This window comes from Cervus elaphus, chromosome 9, assembly GCF_910594005.1.
Source record: "Cervus elaphus chromosome 9, mCerEla1.1, whole genome shotgun sequence".
Classification (NCBI taxonomy): Eukaryota; Metazoa; Chordata; class Mammalia; order Artiodactyla; family Cervidae; genus Cervus; species Cervus elaphus.
The window spans coordinates 71104582-71127607 of NC_057823.1; the positions used below are offsets into that span (position 1 = coordinate 71104582).

General features: G+C 39.5%; 1 protein-coding gene across 7 annotated transcripts in view; it reads right to left on the reverse strand.

The window, feature by feature from the left end:
* EBF1 (EBF transcription factor 1) overlaps window positions 1-23026 on the reverse strand; it is a 402958-nt gene that overhangs the window by 76746 nt on the left and 303186 nt on the right. For all 7 annotated transcript variants that reach the window (XM_043913423.1, XM_043913422.1, XM_043913421.1 and 4 more), the window contains exon 10: window positions 6043-6169. In XM_043913423.1, the coding sequence (XP_043769358.1) occupies window positions 6043-6169 (127 nt within the window). The remainder of the gene's footprint in view (window positions 1-6042; window positions 6170-23026) is intronic.

Consider the following 23026-nt stretch of genomic DNA (forward strand, 5'->3'; position numbering starts at 1 on the left):
GTTACTGTTAAAATATCTCACTTTACAGATAAAAAAAATAGTACTATGTAATATAGATCCAACCCTACTTTTTTTTCTTTAACAAAAAATCCAACGACTATGCTCTTTACATGTAAGTTCACATTAAAGGAGATAGATTCTTAATTAACAGCTCTTATTTACATTCCCTGCCATCCAGAGCACAAAAATCAATGAGGACCCATTGATTCTGTGCAATATGTCACTCAATTACTAGAGAACACCTATCGTAAGTAAGATACTGAGTCAAGGTGCTTACAGTGGGCAAAACAAGATAATTTCAGGGAAGGTTCGCTGCCTGTGGACTTTTGGAGATGTGCCTATATAAGAACAGAAGAGAGTGAAGGTATAAGGAAGTGAATGATGAATGAGCCATGTAAGCACATGCAACAAAAGAGCTCCAAGGACAGCGACTCTTCCAGCTAATCAAGATAAACCATAGGAAACATCAAAGTCACCTAGTCAACTGGCCCATTTTACAATAAAAACACTGAAGTCTGGAGCACGTCAGCAACTTGTCCCATGTCTCATAGCCAGTTAGCAGGGCTGGGACTAGAACACAGACCTCCCTGATCTCATGCTCTGGCCACTTGCTACAGTGGCCAGAGGACACTTCAGAGGGGAATCAAGTTTGAACTGGATCTAGGAAAATCACCATATTCAAAGTTGCTAGCCATGAAGTAAGCTTGAAGCACAGTGGGGAGACTGGGACTAGAGGGGCCCAGAAAGCACTGGACCCAGGGCACAGTGAAATGTGAACGGCAAGCCCAGGGGTTTGGGCTATATCTTACATAGAGGGAGCAAATAAGAAAAGTTTCTCTGCACAGAAATGATAGGAAACTGATTTTCTAGAAGTTTAATCTGGCAATGAATTAGTGTAAGAGGAGGCAGAAAAAGAGGAGATTCACTTGGTGGAAACTCTCTACTTTTCCCCTAAGCCTGATAACTTTGTTTATCCCCAGGATGGCAGCCTTCATTTGTGCAGGTTTCCAAGAACTAAAAAACAGAGCTTTCTGCCTGAAACCTCTTGAAAGGGGAGTTAAAGCTGATTATAACCTAATACCTTTGAAGGGGGCTGGTGATAGATGGTACCCAAGTTACTATGGCCTCCAGAAGATGGAGGCCTTAGGGATGGAAATAAGAGAACAAGTGTGCTGTTCCTGAAAAATCAACACCTGAGAACTTAATAAATCTGGGATGCTTTATTAAATGTTTATTATTTGAGGCCATTTCTAAGAAAATACTTGTTTAATCAAAATAGTATGAATAATCAAAATAACATGAATCACATTCATAAATCTTTTTCTTGATACCATATCTATACTGTGCTGTCTTTATTTGCGGTTGATTAGTATCACTTATTTCTCTAATTTACTGATGACTACAGGTTTATTACTAAAATTCCAAAGGACATTTCATAGACCTCTAGAACATGATGGAGAAGATAAACAACATGTAAAATATTTACACCATATTGGGGTCAGCAATGAATGAATGAATGAATAATGATCATCACTTATTAATGGAAACTACTAATATCTGGCTAAGTGCTCATGCTAGCTCACCTTAAGTGCTTTATACACATTCCCCTGCTACTAAGAACAACCCCAGCAAGTTATTTTTCCTTGTAATAATGTAAACATGAGGTAACTGTGGTTTAGAGCCATCACACTACATACCCAAAATAATCTCTCTGGTAAGAGGCAGAGCTGAGATTTCAATCTATACCCATCAACTCTTAAACCCAAGGACTTAATCACCATGCTGCATCATCTCCTTGGAAGTGAGAAAGACTAGGGGGGAGGAATGAAAAGAGTGAGAAGGGAAAAAAGAAGAAGACTGGGGATAGAGAGAGAACACAGAGGAATGGGGAGAGAAAAAAAAGAAAACTGGAAAGATATGGTACATGTCATCAAGTTTCATGGAATATATTCAGGCAACACGACCCCTTCTACATGCAAAGTAATTCTGGGCATATGGTACAAACAGGAAGCATTTCCAGGAAGAATATTTACTTCAAAGTAAAGTCTGAGACTAACAAGAATTTTGTTTAATCCTTCCACAGGAGCAGGAAGCTTGGTGGAAAATGTTAAGAACAGAAGAACTCAGCAGCAGAAAGGATTAGAGATGTGACCCAAGCAAACCAAATCTGAGCTGTTAGATGAGCACTCTTTGGGGCTTTCACCAGCTTTTGGGCAACAGGCGGTATATGGTTCTTGGTACACACCTAAGCTGGTCTAGCATCCTGGTGGCCCATTGTTCCAGTCATATTTTTCCCCAAAGACACCACCCACTCCAACTGGGACGAAGTTTAAAAGTACATTTGGATTTGGGCATTTTTTTATGAAGAAAAACCAACTCAAAGAGCTTTGAAGAAGCAGCTAAAGCCTCCTGAGAGTCTTTTATCAACACCCAAGGTTACTTCAACTTAGCAGGAGAGAATTCTACAAGTTACTTAAAGATGGAACAGCAAAGAAGCTACTGAGAAGAACAAAGATACCGGGGAGTCCCCCTCCAAGGCAGTGGAGGTTTATGGGGATTGACTTCCCACTGGACTGACGGACCAGACACAGGATTAGGGAGGGCTTTGGAAAAAGTCCTGTCCTCAGAGAGGGATTTTGTTTCCTCCTATGAGAAAACATGATTTAAAATTTAAAGTCAGCCTTGCTGTGCATTTACATGAGAATAACTGGCCACAATAAATCAGATCAGGGACGTGATATCGAGCTTTTTTGTTCCAATCAAGTTGGGATTCACTCTGCTCCCTCACTCTGATGGAGCAGACACCAGAGAGGGCACAGCTGGCAGCTGAGAATCCGCACGTGTCCCTGGTCTGAAGCACCAAAGATGGAGAGCTGCACTCCTGGCCCTACAAGTGGAGCCAGCTTGCAGGCAATCTGTGTTTAGTCAAATTCTTTCCTCCCACCCCCAGAAGTCTGCTTTTATTTGCATAGATTAGGCCAGGCTGTTCCTGTCTCGGTTGTGTGGGGGGTTTTTCTTTTTCATTGATTATGGATTTTTAGAGCCTTGCACATACGCACACGCAAATCCTCTCACACGCACTCAAAAGCAGTACGTTTGGGATGTTGTTTTTCAGTCCCAGGACAATTTTTTTTTTTTAAAGGAAAAATTCCAAGTGGTATTCTCCTAAGAAACAGCGTTGGCTCACCCTATCCAGAAAACCAAGCCTCGCATCTTGAAATGCCATAGATGTTAAAGAAAATGAAGTGTGAGCTTCTGTGGCAGGGGATGCAAGGGGAGGGCTGCAGGTTTCCAATGAGCTGAATGGTTGTTCGGATACAAAGAACAGAGAGAATTTATGACCTATCTCGATGCCTTTGCTAGAGAGTGGTGACAAGCAGAGAGGTAAACTGAGCAAACCACCAAGGTCTGGCAGCACCAGCCATGAATGTGTGACCCTTGGCAGGGGCATTTAACGATAATGATCAAGAGTCTTCGGTGTGGTTCACCAATTAACAGAGACTCTCTTTTGTTAGAAGTGATGTAGTCACAGTGACTGTGAACAGCCAGCTATATCAATGGGGAAGTTTTTGTACCGGTTTCTTCGAAAATTTTATTTTTTCGAAGCAGAGAGTGGTGAGTCTCTCTCTTAGAATACTTAAAAAACTAAGTCTTCCTATCTATGGCCCACAGTTTGAGGCAGGATCAGCAAAAGCATTTTTTCATACTTTAAATTTCCCGCACACTTACACATGTGCAAGCACACCCAGGACTTCTCTCTCTTATCCTTAACTACTTTGTGAGACTTGCAGATCGGCCGCTTTTATCTTTGATCTTAATTCCCCTGTCTGATACAGGTTTTCCAAGATGTGATTTCTTAAATTGATGGCAATTTTTTTAATGGTTAAAAAAAAAAATCCCAATAATGATGGGTCCCCTAGCTATTTTCTTTTGAGAACTTAAGTAATTTAATAAGGATGATTTTTTTTTTTAACTTTTATGGCCAGGTGGCTCAAGGGGATATTTTGTTGAGCACTGATTAAAAATAATTTCTTCTAAATGAGACCTGACCACAGAATGGAACCATTAATGGGCAGAGACGCTGTCACCAAAGCGGAATCACGCTTGATTGCCTCTCGTTCCTCCCACCACACGAGCGTTTTCTTCTTCTTCTTCTTCTCCTTTTCTTGTTCTTAATGGCAGAGTAAATAAGCAGCCAGCGAGGCCTAAATGTTTTCGACCAAAAACAGAGTCCAAACTCCTCAGAGAAAACATTTGGCCTCTGTGGTTTTGTAATATGTTCCAGAACACCGAGTTCAGTGAAGAACATTGTGAAAAACTCCCATCCATCGGAATGATGGTGGGGAATGTTACAGTATCAGAAGTTTCAATTGGTCCTTTTCCTGCAGGCCCATAATGAGGCTTGTAAAAAAAAAAAAAAAAGCGCTATGTGGAAGTTCTCATGGGAAAAATGAATGGCAAGAAATCCTAGCTTTAAAAGAAACAGCTAATCTGCTAGTTTGATTGTTCTTCAAAACTTACGCTGAACCAATGAGCCTAATTAAAAACACTTGGCCTACTTCTATAAAGCATCATAGCTTTCTCTATGCTTCGTTTGTATACACCACAAAACTCCAGATAGACTATTATTTTTTCAAGTGCTTGCTAACAAAGTGCTGACTTTGTTGGGATGGCTGAGCTAATTTCTTGAACTCAGTGTGAAACCTTAGCTAAACAAAATTGTGGTAATTTTCCTTAATTTGTAAAAGTGATTGGAGTGCAAATAAAATTTTCCTCTTGGGTCAATCCTATAATTTTCAATTAACTAAAACTAATCGTCAGGCAGGCACCAAACTTGCATTTTGTTTAAAGGACTGGGAGGCATTTCCAAGGGTCAGGATGCATTAGCTGTTTTTATAATTTTGAGAGAGAGGATTGAGGGGGGAGAGCGAGTCACTGAGAAGCATGGTCGGTTTTGTTCCTCCTATTAAAATGCAACAGGAAAGATGCTTTGAGATAAAATGTCACAGTAAAATAAAATTTGTCCATTTAATTGTATGGTTGTAATTAGGATGTGTTGCCACAGTTGTCCCTTCATGCTTTGGAGTCTCTTTGTGTGAAAGCAACTTACACTCTGTACTTAATCTGGCTTTGTGGTCCTTTATTGATTAAAGAAGCAAACATGGGGCCAATTTCTGGAGGCGCCAACCCAGCAATGACTGCTACATAGCAGAGGACCTAGACTGTCCCCATAGCCAGTGAGGTCCTTGGACCAGGATCATCAGCCTCTCCTTGTGAGCTTGTTAGAAATGCAGAGTTTCAGATCCCACCCAGAGCTACTGAATCAGAATCTGGATTGCAACAAAGATCCCTGGATGTTTGGTTTACACGTAACACTCTGAGGATCTCTTGACTACACACTAGGCACTTAGATTATGCACTTGATATGATTCCACAGAGAACCTGCCTGGTTCTCTCCAGGTGACGTGAGGAAATTCACCTTCACCCTAGAACCCTAATTTCTTAATGCAAGATAGATCCATGTGCCAAGGCAGGTCCATGTGTTTAGGGTGGCAGGAGGCAGTCATGGGGAACAAAATGAAGTTTAAAGGGAAAGAAAGCACCAACCCAGAATTAAATATGAAAATCACCAAAAGTCTTTAAATGGCCGTGCCCAGGCTAGAAGAAAGTTGTATTGTGCACTCAAGCACATTCCTACTCCATAAAGCAAGCAAACCCCCACATGATGGCTTAACATCCCAAGACTCTTAGGACTGTCTAGCACTCCTCCTTGCTCATACCACTGCCTTAGGTATCTAACCCACAATTTCAACAGATCCTGTCATTCAACAAGGACACCTAGATGAAATCTTATCTAATAATAATGGTAATAATAATAGTAGTAGTAGTAGCAACTCATTTCATCATAAATGAGGTGAAACAGAGAAAATGGGTCTTAAGAAGACATAGATTTTAGAATAAAATAACACTTATACATACAAGATTGAGTCAAAGACCCACAAGGTCAAAACCGCTCTGTCCACCATCTGTAGTAGTTCTTACCTGTGTAAATGAATCTGCCAGGTGTCCCTTTGCAGAACTGTTTGGATTTGTAGGACAAGGTGACCTCTACAACACCAGGGATATGCCGAGGAGGAGTCTGCACACGGATGGCATGAGGAGTAATCAACTAGTGGGAGACATTTGGGGGAAAAAAAAAAACATTGTCATTGCAATATGTAAAGGACTCATTTCACAGCTTTCTTATCGGTTGTCAATAAACATAGCCTTCAAACACATAATTAACCTGTCCATGTTTAAATACAGTCATGATGGAACCCGTATAAAAGACACTGACAACAATATTTACAAGTGCCCTGAGAACAGTCATAACAACTTTATCTGAGTTTTCCTACATGGCAGGCACTCTGCTTCCTGGTTTAAAAAGTGAACCTGGTCTAATGAAATGATTTATCTACTACAGGATATCCTTTGGAAAAATCTCTTGTTTTGAGGCAGACACCCAAATCAGCACTGAGCTCTGCCACACCTCTGCAGAAGCTAGTGGGCCTGGTGTTTGAACTGAGCCCTTCAACATGTACAAAACACCGAGGTAGGAAATCCATGGTCAAGGTGCTCTGATGAGCTGCAGAGCCATGTAGGAAATGCCCTGAAGACCATTTGGTACATTAACTACCAGAGGAGCTATCAAAGAGCTTTAAAGGGGAAACCCAAGAAGCTCTCTCCCTGGAACAGCTGAGGGGTCTGGCAAGACTAAGGACTGTCCATAAAAGGGAGCTGGAAGCTGGGGAGGGGCCGGAGGATGATCAGTGGTCCATTATGCAATTACGTGCACAAGGAGAAAGTTCATTTCTGAACCCTGTTGGCAATCAGAGCACACTGCAAAACAGAATTTGCTTTTTAGTACTCTTATCATTGTTTATATAACTAAAATGTTATTAATGGCCATAAAACTGGCACTATCTGCTTCTTTGAAAACTCCAGCCCTGGTAGCTGACCTCTGATGGCGCTGGACTCTATGTGCTCTCTTCTCTGGCATGCGCAACTGCCCATTCCTTGACTGCTTTCAGAGTCGTTTAGCTCAGGGCAGCAGTACTGAGTCAGTATGTAATGGTGATCATTTGTACTAACTCATGTTTGTGCTGTTCTTATAACTTAGAAAGGGCTTTTGTGTCAATATGCAACTTTAAATATTTTGTCCAGAGGATCACAGACGACTCCATGAGGATCAAGGTGACAGCACAAATTCCAGCCCCTGAGTCCTACCTAGGTAAACAGTCCCAGCACAAAGTCCTGGCAAAAGAATGTAAGAAAGTTGCTCCTGCTAAAATCCACAAGTGATTTCTATCAAATGCTCTTTATTGAAACATAAAGGTCATCTGCGCAGAAATCACTTTAACTTAGTAATTAGAAATGCCTATCCTCTCCCATAGAATGTGTGCGCCCTTATTTGCTGGAAATACACAAAAGATTCTTCAGGAATACCATACTTATGTGGAACCACTGGAGACTGAGCCCTCAATGGCTACGTTTTTTTGGATGGCTAAGGGTTTACCCGTAAAAGCACAAAAAATATTTATTTAAAAGATTTTGACCTTTTCATTCTGAAATTCTTCCAAAATGAATTATATGTTTCCTAAAATAAGCAAAGTATATATAATTTAATTTAGCCCTAATAAATCAAGATTTTCATTTGAAATACCCCTTGTTATATCTTAGTTCTATTTATCTTAGATTGATGTATCTTCTAGAATATAGAAAAGGCCTAAGTGACCATGAGGTATGAGGGGCTATTATCCCCTGCAGTAAATGGCCCTGGATACTTATGAGTTTTAAATTATTTCTACTTTGTTCATTTTCTTTGTCTTTTTTCCTCCTAGTGTCCTTTGCACCTTCTGTACTTCTCTTCTAATCTTTAAGGACCGAAAACAGGAAATCTAGTTTACTATAGTATAGAGAATAAGAGAAGGAAGGAAACTCTGAAGAGCAGTAAAAGATGATCTTCCAAAATCAAGTGTGTGTTTAATTTCAACTGATCGGACAGTGTTCTTGCAATGTTGGGATTAACACTAGTTGGGTACCAGGATAGGAGGTTACCCACTATGTCATTGAAGGTTTTACTTGAAAGCACTGATTTGGTCAGATCAGTTGTATGTATTCGTAACTACTTTTTTCAGATATGAAAACAGAATCATAAATTGTTAAATTGCTTGCACAAAATCACCCTTGTAAGAGTAAGTAAGAGCAAAAGTGAACCTGATACAGTTCAAAAAATGGCAGGGAGTAATTCTTCCTATCTAATCATAAAGAAGAAATTGTTCATATTTATATCTTTAAACTTTTTAAAGCTAGCATCAAACTCAAATTTTTTAGATCCAACACTACATGTATATGTGTTGTTTTTAAACTCACATGCTATTCATTTTTCATTTTATACCTGGTCCCTGGTTGTGCCTTTGATGGTGGAAGTTGCCATATAGTTATATTCCAAATAAGTTGCATGCTTCTATTCTAAAAGTTACTTGGACTGTAAAGTAACATTAAGTCACAATAAAATTTAGGAGAACTTTCAGACAGTTAGAGAATATTTCACCCACCCTCCCTTTTCTCAGGGGAAATACATTTTAAAAGATGGAAAGATATCAGTAAATAGAAAATGGAGACATCTTTTTAAGTATAAGGACCTATGAGTTGATACACTACGGAACAAAATTGATTTAGAAAATTTATAAAATTTACAAATTGATTAGATATGACTGCAAAGAAACTACTTAGGAGAGTAGGGGGTTGGCATAAAGGAAATTGAAACATTTTCATTTACAATTTCATTTTCCATTTTAATCAATCACTCTAACTAAAGCAGAGATTCACTCTTGAAATAACTGTCCTTTGAAAATAAGGTAGAATATGAATCATCATTAGAGAATGAACTTGATGTTTTCCTTGCTGTAGATGTTAGTCTGGGAGCAGGCTCTCACACTGACACATGATATTGATGGCATTCAGAAGGAAAAAATTGTATCTAACCACTATCAATTAGATAGAGGAGAGGTTTATTTATTTACAAGAGGAGAGGTTTATTTATTCACAAGAGGAGAGGTTTATTTATTAATCACTCAAAGAGTTACAAATTTATTGCAGGAAGGAATGCTAGTAATCACCTAAAACTAATAATCTCATTTTAATAGCTAAAGACACAAAATCCAAAAAAGTCTAGGGGCTTCAAAAGTTGACCCAACATCTTAGGAAAAAGATAGGGTCTAGATTTGGAAGTCTAGTACCCAAAACCCACCCCAAACCCCTTCCCCATCTCAGGATAAATTTCTCACATTGTTCTAATCGGGCTGAACTAAAGGCAGCCCCTCTAAGTTACAGAAGGAAGAAGAGATCTAGTATAAGTCTAAATTTTTCAAACTGTCATCACTGGAATACCACTTCCTAAGTTTCGCCATATCTATAAACAACCCATACCCATACAATTATGTACTTAAAATCTTTAATTGGTTAACTTTTTGCTTTGTTGTTGTTCAGTCGCTCAGCTGTGTCCAAGTCTTTGTGAACTTTTTGTTTCAAATAACTTATTTTAAAAGGACACTATATTACTATTGCAACTGGTTGTGGTAATCTTAAAGTTAATATGATGTTGTTAAATTCTAGTTAGATAACGTTGACAACCTGAATGGGTTTATTGAAAAGGGAGTTGAGCTAGTGTTAGAATACAGACTTCTTTGCTCCAACTGAGACTTTCTCCCTTAACATAAATCAGAAGGATTAAAGGAGAAATAAAAGGGGAATCACTTTCTCACGATGATTCAGTTCCATTTAATGTCTGTGTCAAATCCAAAATGGTCTCCATACAACAAGGGGTACATGCCCCACGCTTTGGGAAATTCTGTTCTAAGTGATTCGAGAACAGATTCACTCTCTTGGCTTAACTTCCTTAAAGCACAAAACGAACAATTTGAGTTAAAAATAAACATACTTCTGAAACCCTGTAGCATCTGATACTACTTTCTTCCTTCTTGGAAGTCTACACTTTCTTCACTTCTATGACACTATTTATAAAACCTAAGCCTCAGAGAGTGTCTAATGGTTTACCAAAGCACTTTCACATTCACTATCTTTTTAAAGCCCATCCTTATGGGATATGTATTCCAGATGAGCAAAAATTGACAGTCAGGCAAGTTAAGTAATATTATTTGGAAAGAGCAGGAAGAAAATCAACCTCTTATGCCTGTAAATAAGTGTTTTCCAGAGTTCCTCTCTTATTCATTGATTCCTGATCTCTTCCTGTGCCAACTATTTCCTTCTGCCAACTTGCTAATTGTAGACATTTCACAAGTCTTGTTCTAGATTTTCTTTCTCTTTCATTTGCCTAACAATTCTTGAGTTCACTCACTGGCTCAACCATGTTAGCTAAATTGACTTCCAAGTCTACGCCTGTGGCTTTGATCTCTTTGGCCAAACACCACATTTTTATCAGCAACAGAGTAACAGAATTTCCCTGTATGTATCTTACTGCCACTTCAATCTCAACAGGATGCAAGATCATTTATCATCTTACTACGTATAACTGTACTTCCTGATCCTGTGTTCCCTCTCTCAGCTAAGAGAACACTACCCTTTGAATTACCCAAAAGAGAAACCTTGGGGTTATCTTTTTTTCTCCCTTCAAATTTTCTTTTAGTCATGTTGACTCTACCTTCTACTGAATTTCACTGGCTCCCTGCCTTTCTCCTTTATCCTGGTTCAGGCTGTCACCATTTCTTACTCAGACGATTGCAATATTATAAATGCCTTCTAAAATGGCCTTTCTCTACTTCTACTTTCTCAACCAGAATCGTCCACTTCAAACCAACCTCATTATGCCATGCCCTGACTCAAACCCTCACCTGCTCCTTCATGTATGGTATGTAGTCCAGACTCCTTAGCATGGTAGCCAGGTGCTCCAAGGTTTGAGAGCTGACTGCCCTTGTGAGTCATCCTTCCCACTCTGCCCTTCCACACTCTGGAGAGAAGGCCATGTGGATATATGAAAATAGCCTAACATCTTTGCCTTATTTGTGCCATTCCTTGCCTAAACATTCCCCTACTGCTATTCCTCTTGTTCCTTAATATCCTGAAGAGATGTTCTCTCTTCCAGTAAGTTTCACCTGATCCTAAGAATCACAGTTACTCATACCTTTGTAAAAATTTATATAATTATGGAATGAATACTCGAGAACTTAGCATCCTATTTCACCTTGTGCTATAAAGAGTTTCTTACACATCTTTTTCTCAGACAATCCTTGAGGTCAGCAACAGGGTGTAATTCATGTCCATACCCTCTAAAGTATTTAACTTAATGCCTCATATACAGGATATTTCCAAAATATTTCAGACATAAATTCTTGTATAAATTAGGCCAGAATTCTACTAGATGTTTGACTGCATTAAGCTAAGTAATAAGAGTCCACCCTATCCATAATATAGGATCTCCTATCTTTTCTCCTTGGAAGAAAAGCTATGACAAACCTAGACAGCATATTAAAAAGCAGACACAATACTTTGCTGGCAAAGGTCTGTATAGTCAAAGCTATGGTTTTTCTAGTAGTCATGCATGGATGTGAGAATTGGACCTTAATAAAGAAGGCTGAATACCAAAGAACTGATGTTTTTGAGCTATGGTGTTGGAGAAGACTCTTCAGAGTCCCTTGGACAGCAAAGAGATCAAACCAGTCAATCCTAAAGGAAATCAGTCCTGAATATTCATTAGAAGGACTGATGCTGAAGCTCCAATACTTTAGCCACCTGATGCAAAGAGCTGACTCATTCGAAAAGACCCTGATGTTGAGAAAGAGGGAAGGCACAAGGAGAAGGGGATGACACACGACGAGATGGTTGGATGGCACCACCAACTCAATGGACATGAGTGAGCAAGCTCCAGGAGATGGTGAAGGACAGGGAAGCCTGGTGTGCTGTAGTCCGTGGGGTTGCAAACAGTTGCAAACACAACTGAGTGGCTGAACGACAGCTATTCATAAGAGCCCACCATTCTTAACCTGATAATATTTAACCCTCATCCCCTAAGTTGCTCTTAAAATTATCTAGCTGGCCCAGCACTCAGATCCCTGCATGAGACCACTGCTCAGATATCATCGAAGAGGTAAAAAAGATGTCTAAAGGTCTGAATCACACCAGTGAGAATGGATAAGGTGAAAGAAAGAAAAATATTTAAGCAATACAAAAAAAGTGGGCCACAAAAGATCATCTCTCCAATAGCAGCATTTATCTCTAGACTGATGATGCTAATGAGATACAACTTCTCTCTCCCCATTCTTCCTCATATGTGTGTGCACATGTGTATTTGTATGTGAGTATACAGGTGCTTGCACAGGAAATAATAGCCATATAAACAATTTTGGAATAAATAAATTCACATATTTGTAGGTATTAATTATGAGAAAAATCTTACTAAAATCAAAAGTAGAATACTAGCAGTTTGTGCAGTATGTATTGCATGTGACTTAAATGAGAATTAGATATATATTTGCATGGAAGAAAGGCTAAAAGGAAAATCATCAGGGTCAAGAAAAGTTACAAGATGGTAAAGTTACAGTTTACTATATTTTCTTCTGCATACTTCCCTGAATTCTCAAGCTTCTTGACCACAAGGATGCATTAATATCAGAATTAGAAGAAATCATTTTTAAGTGTGATATTACAATGAAAGAAACACACATAGTTTCTGCAAAGCCCCAGTAGAGGCTGCTGGCATACCAAGGACCCACCAGGAAACAGTAATTATACTCTCTCTGAGCTACCTATATGAGCGTTTTCTCTTCGAATCAGAGCACAGGAGCAGAAGAGTCCTGAGTGGTCACCAGGTGAGGCATGCTTCTGGGTACAAAGTGAAGCTTCTGGGGCCATGAGAGACAAGACACAGACATGGAGGTGGTGGGTGGGGCCTGTCCTTGATCAAAGTGGGAAACAGAAGAGAGGAACGCCTCTGTCCGTGGATGCACAGAGCATCATGGAAATGCACACAGGTGGAAGCAAAACCCCCAAGAGGCAGTCTGCAAAGTCTGGGAGTCTAGACGAGGGACACGGGAGAGGATAATTCTCCATGCAGTTTTTATATAAGTCTCAAAAGTATGACCCACATGGTGGGTGAATGAGAGTACCCAGTATTTTAGAATATTAATGGAGACATGTTGGAGAATTCTGGGGGAAAGGGGCAAGTCTTGGGAATCACTTTCTTCTCTGAGAGCCGGTAGCACTTACTATCTGTACTCCTCCATGTGCTAAGTGCGTGCTTGCCGAGTCACTTCAGTCGTGTCTGACTCTGCACAACCCCATGGGCGGTAGCCCGCCAGGCTCTTCTGTCCATGGGATTCTCCAGGCAAGAATACTGGAGTGGATTGCCATGCCCTTCTCCAAGGGAATCTTACTGACCTAGGGATTAAACCCGTGCCTCATTATGTCTCCTGAACTGGCAGGCAGGTTCTTTACCACTAGTGCCACCTGGGAAGCCCCTTATCCCTCTAGCTCACATTAAATGGATGGTGATAATGACCTTGATGGTGACTTTAGCAGCAATGACTTTTCATTGTCTTCTAACTATGTGCCAAGCTACCTGAGAAGCTAACTATGTGAGCAGCTCTTTCAGTGATTTCCGCTCTGTCGTATTACGGGCAAGCATGGGTATTAGCTAGTTCATATGTATGAAAAATGAATTTCAGCAAAGTTAAGAAAAATGATCAAGGAACTGATATGAAGCATCAAGTCTGCCTGTCTGGTGACCACCATTGTACAACTGTCCCTCCCTACTGCTATTTATTGTTTTTCTATAATTCCTCGTACTTATACTTTTCATCCTACCTCCACTCTTGACAGGATGGAATGGGTCCCCAGTCTCTCCTACATCTAAAAAAAGTTCTGGGAACATAGTAGGTCCTCAAAATACCCTTTCTCATTGGTGAGAAGCTGGCTGGGAATTATTTCCCACCAAAACAAAAAAGCAATTCCAAGATAAGCTTTCATGCATGTTTTTCAACCAATGGAACTATAAGAAATAAATGCAATTTGAAGTTCCAAGCCACAAGACAAAAAAATAACTGGGATTACTAGAAAGCACACCAGTGATTTTTCCTTATTATGCTTTGGACTTAATATTTTAGCCTTAATCATTTTCAACACTAAAAAGTTAAAAGGAAGAAAAAAAAAAAAAAAACCCTCCAAAACAAGCAAAGCCTTAAAGAGAGGGGGTAAAAGGAAGGAAAGGTTTCTTCTCTAGAAAAATAATTAACAGTGATGACTAGAAAAAGCCTAAAGTAGGCACTGATAGAGTAGTTTTTAGGTATCACCCGTCCAAGAGTCTGGGTTCTCAGGGACACTGGCCCATTCATCCACTGTCACGCTCTGTGCCTCAGTTTACCATCTTGTCCTGCATGTGCTCTGTTCTGTTGGAGTACTGATAATGATGTTAAATATGCTTTGTGTTGGGTAGAGCTTCTGCAGGGACCCTAAAGCACTTTCCAGATTAATTTTTTAATTTATATATTAATAATTCTCACAGCATTCTCCCTCCTCCTCAGTTAGGGTAATAATATCTATCTCTTTTGAGATAGGCAGGGGGTATTGAGTGATGGACATAAAACAGACACTTAAATAAGGAAACTATAACATAAAAGCATAATTAAAGCTTCCAAACCAAATCGACTAAGGATTTTTAAAGAGACACCACAGTGTTGGTGACCATACAAGCAAACTTATTGTCCTTCCACTCTGGGGTGTTCATTTTCCTGTAGTTAAACATGGTGTTTAAAAAAACATTGTTTTCTGGAATTCTTAAAGAAAGTTGAAATATGATCAGCATGTATGCTTGGGGACTGTGATGGCTGAACCTACATATTTTATCTCTATTTCCCCGAAGTGGATACAACATAAATCAAGGGATGCCAGTTCTTCTCCCAAGTTCCTCAGTGTATTCTGGTTTGTTCCCTAATCAGGGTTCCTTGGGTTTCGTAAGACAGATTTTTTCATTCCCAAGAATTGCCTGTCTCAAAGGCAGTATACGATTTCTCAGGGAACGTGAGAGAAAGCCCATGGAAGCATTTACTGTTTCACAAACATTCTGGTTTCCTTTTGTCCCTTCAAGAAAATAACTAAACCAATGTTTAGCAAAATATGTTGGGTCACATGAATTCCCAAAGATAAACTTTATGTATGAATGTCAGAGGAGACTTTGGAAACTAAAGTCTCAGAAACTGAGTTAAATAGGGGATTTAAAATCTAGATTTTGAACAGTCAGCAGTATCTCCTAACGCTGTCTAAAATTTCTCTCATATCGGTATCGACATAGACATAGATACATAGAGAAGAGATAGAGATCTCTTTTCTAACTGACTGTCTGTATCTCCCAATGAGACTACAAGCCCCATAGGATACGAACTTGGTCCTTCTTGTTTTCACTACTCTGTTTCCAGTTTTAGGAGTGTCTGGGAAACTAGCAGACATTCAATAAATACTTGCTGAAGATTGAATGAGTAAATACCGTGACACTATTAACTGCCACTAATAATTAGGGTAAAGATTCAATAACATCCCTTATGCATCTGCCAAAAAGATATCATCAATACTACTCCATTCAAAAAACTTTTTCTACTGAAGAAAAAAAAAATGTTAACTTTGCTCCCACAGACTTCCTGGCAGCCTCATTAAACATTCACAAAAATATACTGCTCAATTCTTCTGACCAAGAAACTAACCAGGTCCCTAAATCAATGCAGTTAATTGTACAAAACAAAACAGCAATAAGATCATCTTTCAAAATAACAGATCGAGGAGAAAAAGGCTAAAATAAATACATTATACTTGAACTACCTTTGGTTTTTGTGGGTTGATTGATTTATTTATTTTTCGGTAATTTATTTTTTAAATAAACTTTCTCCAGCTCTCTTCCCAGGATGTAAATTTTGTGCCAATTGGGCCCCATTAAAGACTGGATCCTGTCCTGACCATCTGGGAGCTGGAAAAGTGCTGGTGAGTTTCTGAGGTCCAGAGTATTCCAGACAGAGCGGACTGGACACCAGCAACGCCAGCCCCTGTGGTTTGAAAGTATACAATGGGCTCTTTCTCCAGGCTTGTTTTTCTACATTCAGTCAAGAAGGAACATCATTCCCTAGTTGGGCTTGGCTTAGGGTCCTGGGTTGCTGCTTTCTTTGTTTGCAAATTAAAATATAAAAGAAAAAGAAAGGCCAGATACATCTTTGGAAGGGGTTGAGTGTTTGTCATCAAAGTTGGCCATTTGCAGGGCACAATCTCACCTGCAAAGATTTAGGAATTAGGAATGAAAAACACAAGAACCAAAAGGTAGAGTAGCAAGCTGTGAATTCACCTTTCACCAAAAAGTCTTTCAGGTTCTTGCGGAGTTCTAAGAAAAGGATATCAAAGCTGTAAGACACTAAAGAGTGACTCATTCTAATGTGCTTGGGTGGTATAGTTCCTGTCTGCATCCCATTTACAGTGATCCTTGCACATATATTCAGTAATTCCCAATTTAACACGTGCCTCCAGGAAGTGAGCTCTGCAGAAAACCGAAGCCAATCCCCTTAAACACTGTGCTTTCACTGAGATCTTTCGAGGACGTGTTATACACATCTTGCCATTTCAGACAGAAGATACTGAATATAATTGCCTTCTCTTTCTTGATTACTCAGGGTCACTGTCATTATGAACAGTCATTAATGTGCAGCACAGTAATATAGTTCTGCATCTGCTTTTTAGGTTTTCCTTTCCTGCCCTTGACATTAAGCTGTCACTTCTGCTGTCAACGAGCCTTCTTCTAACAACCGCCTATACTTTGCTCCTTCTAATTTGCTATGTCCTGGGAAAACACATAACATAGTTTGTTTAAAATTCATGTTCTGGTTACCTCAAAGTTTGTTATTTTATTTATCTTTTTTTCTTGTTGTTTTTTGCTCACTTCTGGTTTCATGCTGAATTTTGGAGAGTTGCAATGACTACAACAATCTTCTCTGGGTCAATGGGGTTACACTACATTCTTTTTAGATGGTTAAAAGATAACTCTAGAGTCAAATGGATTTTGGTTCAAGACCAGGTTTTGCAAATTACCAGTTGTGGGATCTTCTGAAAGTCACTCAAGCTCTCTGGATTCAGCTTCATTGTCTGGGAAGGGGGAGGGGCTAGCTATCTAACTAGTGTTGCTGTTGTTTAGTCACTTGGTCGTGTCTCTTTTGTGGCCCCATGGTTTCCCCTGCCATGGTTTCCCAGGCAACACTACTGAAGTGGGTTGCTATTTTCTTCTCCAGGGGATCTTCCCAACCTAGGGATCGAACCGGCATCTCCTGCAAGTCTCCTACATTTATTATGGGGTTAATTGACTTAACACCTATAATGAGTTTAGGTGAAGGCCTCACATTATCCATCACTTAAAAAGTGTTAGTTTTATTACTACTTAATCCTCACCATAACCAACAGATTTACACTAAGGTATTTATGTGCATCCTTATTGCACAATAAATATACCTAAATATAAGCTACCTAATTATACCTGTATTAACAAAATCTAAACTACAGTCTATCTGGTACTGACACTATGATGCAGCATTGAATATAACAGTTTCTAAAAAATAGCGTTTGCTTGAATGAATGAATGACTGAAAGAAAGTAGTGTTATTCAATACTATTTGGTATAAATTAATGCCTCTAACATGTAAGGCTCTGTGCTAGACACTGTAGGGGACTAAGCTGAATTCAGCATGGATCCTGCCTTCAAGGCAGAGAGCAGCCTCTTAAATCAGAATAATTAAGGCAGGAAGTGATAAGGAACATAAGATGGTACAGATAAGTGCATTACGAATTTAGAAAGAAGAGAAAATACTTTATATCTAGAGTTGTGAGGGAAGACTTCACGGACAAAAAAAAATGGTTTGGGGGATCTTAAAGGGCAGAAGCATCTGGGCACAGAAAAGAGGGAAAGGCATCGTGGAAGGAGGAATGGGATAAACAAGAGCACAGAGGAGGGAAATTAATGCAGGCATAAAGAGCTGCAAACAACTCATTGTGATTGGAGCAGAAGTTAAGATGAATGGTGGGTTAGGATGCAGAGAAGAAAGGTCAAAGCGTTACATGGCTGTGCTTGAATCCCAAACGACGGCATCATGGCTTTAGGAAATAGGAAACCAGTAAGGCTGCATCAGGGGGAAGATTTCAGCTCAGATCATCAGGGAGCCATTCCAGCAGCAAGCACTGAGCACATGGATGAAATGAGCACAACGCTATATAAATATCGATTTCCTTCACTAAAGTCACAAGACTACAGCCAGGTGTGAATTCTGTCCTTAATTCTTATTAAAATTAGAAATGCATCACACTTTGGGTTTTTCCATTTTAAGTTACATATGTGTATGTTTTGAATGCACTGTAAACAAATAACTGAAAATGTCAACCTAAAGGAGTTTTTAACTATCTCATAATTATCAACATAGATGATAGATTTAAAATGCCCTAGTCGCTAACAATAACCATACAGACTAAAGCATTTTAAAGAATAAGTTGAGCATGTTTGTAACTATGTGATTATATTAAAAAGACCATTAGGCTATTTTTACATTGTTTTAAATATGCTGACTCATTTAGAAATCATTCCCTATAAGATAAGTTGAACTTGAAAGGTATTCATCAGAGTCATACTCAAAGTTTGATATAAGTGATTCACAGTGCTCTTTTTATTCTTAATGAATGAAGTGTAAAACTTGGCATTAAACATCTGCCTCCTAATGATCAATAAGTATATGTGGAATATAGAGTTGGCAACTTATATATTTAGGAAAAAGTAGGCAACTAGGAATTATTTAAAGCCTGTGCATTTAATAAACTTTGAATTAAACTTATACCTGTAAGCTTCAATATATGTAAAATAAATGACACAGCTGTTTACACTGTACCCTATTTATATTATAAATTTTTGAAAGAGATGATATTTGAGACAATGTCTTTCTCCACCTTTCTTAATTTTCTTTTTGATTTTAGTAGAATTGTATCTCATATAAATGTGTTATATATAATAGTCATTGGAATGGTAATGCCATCATGCATAAAACTTGGGATGGTTTGGTAAATAAAAGGAAGTCTGGTGGCGCTAGTGGTAAAGAACCCTCCTGCCAACGCAGGAGATGCAAGAGACACAGGTTCAATTGCTGGGTTCAGAAGAACCCCTGGAGAAAGGCATGGCAACCCACTCCAGTATTCTTGCCTGGAGAATCCCATGGACAGGGGAGCCTGGTGAGCTACAGTCCATTAGGTGGCGAAGAGTCAGATGTGACTAAAGCAACTTAGCACACGCACGCGTGCTAAAAAAAAAAAAAAAAAAAAAAAAAAAAAAACTAGGGAAATGTCATGAGAAGCCTTGGTAGAAAAGAAAATTGAATGAGGAGTGCGGCTGCAGTCTGGAGAACTGGGCTAAAACCCCGGCACCAAGTAGCTAAAGTATTCCCAGGGCAAGTCACTGCACCAGCAAGCTCCAGAACTTCTTTTGCCTCACTTTCAAAATAAAAGAGTTGCATCTAAGAACTGGAAAGACTCCTCAAAGTCCTCAAAATTTTGTGACTCTGCATGTGGTTCAGTAAAAATCAAGGCCAGATATAAGGCCTCAGAAACTTCTAGTGGGAACAAGTATGAGTTGTAGTCATTTGTTCTTTGATGTCACAGAGGAGAAAATACCTTTTATTTTTATTTACAACCCTCCCTCTGAGCTATGTGCACAAATGAGAATGGAAAGTAGATATATACACTACTATATGTAAAACAGACAGCTAGTGGGAAGCTTCTGCGTAGCACAGGGAGCTGAGCTGGGTGCTCTGTGATGACTTAGAGGCCGAATGGGAGGGTGGAGGTGGGAGGGAGGCTCAGAGGGAGCGGATGTATGGATACTTATAGCTGATTCACGTTGTACAGCAGAAACTAACAGAGCACTGCAAACCAATTATACTCCAATTAAAAAATAAATAATAAAAAAATTAAAAGAAAGCAGACATGGAAAGGAAGGAAGACAGAAAATAAAAACTGTATTTAAAATCTTATTTTCAAACTTTTGGATTCAAGCAGCAAAATTTCTTCTCAGCCCCACAAGCTGCCATTTACCTAACTAGAATCATCCAGAGGTCTCTCCTGTAGTGGCATCTTTTGCCTTTTCCCTGTCTCTGGGAATGCAGTTGAAGAAAACATCCATCTGGATGATAAAGAAAATGTATGGCCCTTGGATGAGGCTAATCAGTTCATACAGTGATGTAACTCTGACTTCTCCCATCTGAGATAAACGGTCCTGGCAATCTTTAAATATAGCTGTCCTACAAAATCACATGGCATCTAATGCCAAGTGTACATGGACTAAAACCAGCTGCAAAATATGAGTGAATTTCTGTTCAGAGCCTTGCAGCATTAAACAAGAATGGCTCCAAACATTGTTAGTCTAATCTGAATAATACTCTGCAAATATTTCATATTTACTTTTATCTACTACAGCCCAATCACTTCATGACTGGGTTGCATGACTTTACTTCATTAACATGAAATCCACATGGACTTCAGCCACTGTTAACATATTTTCCTATAAGCTGATTCCTGGGGGGAGAAAAGGGTTCTGTGGTCACAAGAAACACCTGGAGTAACAGGCAAATTTGGCCTTGGAGTACAGAATGAAGCAGGGCAAAGGCTAATAGAGTTTTGCCAAGAGAATGCACTGGTCATAGCAAACACCCTCTTCCAACAACACAAGAGAAGACTCTACACATGGACATCACCAGATGGCCAACACAGAAATCAGATTGATTATATTCTTTGCAGCCAAAGATGGAGAAAGTCTACACAGTCAGAAAAAAACAAGACCAGGAGCTGACTGTGGCTCAGATCATGAACTCCTTATTGCCAAATTCAGACTTATATTGAAGAAAGTAGGGAAAACCACTAGACCATTCAGGTATGACCTAAATAAAATTCCTTATGATTATACAGTGGAAGTGAGAAGTAGATTTAAGGGACTAGATCTGGTAGACGGAGTGCCTGATGAACTATGGATGGAGGTTCATGACACTGCAGAGGAGACAGGGATCAAGACCATCCCCAAGAAAAAGAAATGCAAAAAAACAAAACGGCTGTCTGAGGAGGCATTGAAAATAGCTGTGAAAAGAAGAGAAGCAAAAAGCAAAGGAGAGAAGGAAAGATATACCCATTTGAATGCAGAGTTCCAGAGAATAGCAAGGAGAGATAAGAAAGCCTTCCTCAGTGATCAGTGCAAAGAAATAGAGGAAAACAACAGAATGGGAAAGACTAGAGATATCTTCAAGAAAATTAGAGATACCAAGGGAACATTTCATGCAAAGATGGGCTCAATAAAGGACAGAAATGGTATGGACCAACAGAAGCAGAAGATATTAAGAAGAGATGGCAAGAATACACAGAAGAACTGTACAAAAAAGATCTTCACGACCTAGATAATCACAATGGTGTGATTACTCACCTAGAGCCAGACATCCTGGAATGTGAAGTCAAGTGGGCCTCAGGAAGCAACACTACGAACAAAGCTAGAGGAGGTGATGGAATTCCAGTTGAGCTATTTCAAATCCTGAAAGATGATGCTATGAAAGTGCTGCACTCAATATGCCAGCAAATTTGGAAAACTCAGCAGTGGTCACAGGACTGGAAAAGGTCAGTTTTCATTCCAATCCCAAAGAAAGGCAATGCCAAAGAATGCTCAAACTACTGCACAATTGCACTCATCTCACATGTTAGTAAAGCAATGCTCAAAATTCTCCAAGCCAGGCTTCAGCAATACGAGAACCATGAACTTCTAAATGTTTAAGCTGGTTTTAGAAAAGGCAGAGGAACCAGAGATCAAATTGCCAACATCCGCTGGATCACTGAAAAAGCAAGAGAGTTCCAGAAAAATATCTATTTCTGCTTTATTGAGTATGCCAAAGCCTTGGACTGTGTGGATCACAATAAACTGTGGAAAATTCTGAAAGAGATGGGAATACCAGACCACCTGATCTGCTTCTTAAGAAATCTGTATGCAGGTAAGGCAGCAGCAGTTAGAACTGGACATGGAACAACAGACTTGATCCAAATAGGAAAAGGAGTACGTCATGGCTGTATATTGTCACCCTGCTTATTTAACTTATATGCAGCGTACATCATGAGAAACGCTAGGCTGGGTGAAGCACAAGCTGGAATCAAGATTGCTGGGAGAAATATCAATAACCTCAGATATGCAGATGACAACACCCTTATGGCAGAAAGTGAAGAAGAACTAAAGAACCTCTTCATGAAAGTGAAAGAGGAGAGTGGAAAAGTTGGCTTAAAGATCAACATTCAGAAAACTAAGATCATGGCATCTAGTCCCATCACCTCATGGGAAATAGATGGGGAAACAGTGGAAACAGTGGCTGACTTTATTTTGGGGGGCTCCAAAATCACTGCAGATGGTGATTGCAGCCATGAAATTAAAAGATGCTTACTCCTTGGAAGGAAAGTTATGACCAACCTAGACAGCATATTAAAAAGGAGAGATATTACTTTGCCAACAAAGGTCCGTCTAGTCAAGGCTATGGTTTTTCCAGTGGTCATGTACGGATGTGAGAGTTGGACTGTGAAGAAAGCCAAAGAATTGAAGCTTTTGAACTGTGGTGTTGGAGAAGACTCTTGAGAGTCCCTTGGACTGCAAGGAGATCCAACCAGTCCATCCTAAAGGAGATCAGTCCTGAGTGTTCATTGGAAGGTCTGATGTTGAAGCTGAAACTCCAATACTTTGGCCACCTGATGCAAAGAGCTGACTCATTGGAAAAGACCCTGATGCTGGGAAAGACTGAAGGCAGGAGGAGAAGGGGATGACAGAGGATGAGATGGTTGGATGGCATCACTGACTCAATGGACATGAATTTGGGTGGACTCCGGGAGGTGGTGATGGACAGGGAAGCCTGGCGTGCTGTCATCCTAGGGGTCGCAAAGAGTCAGACACAACCGAGCA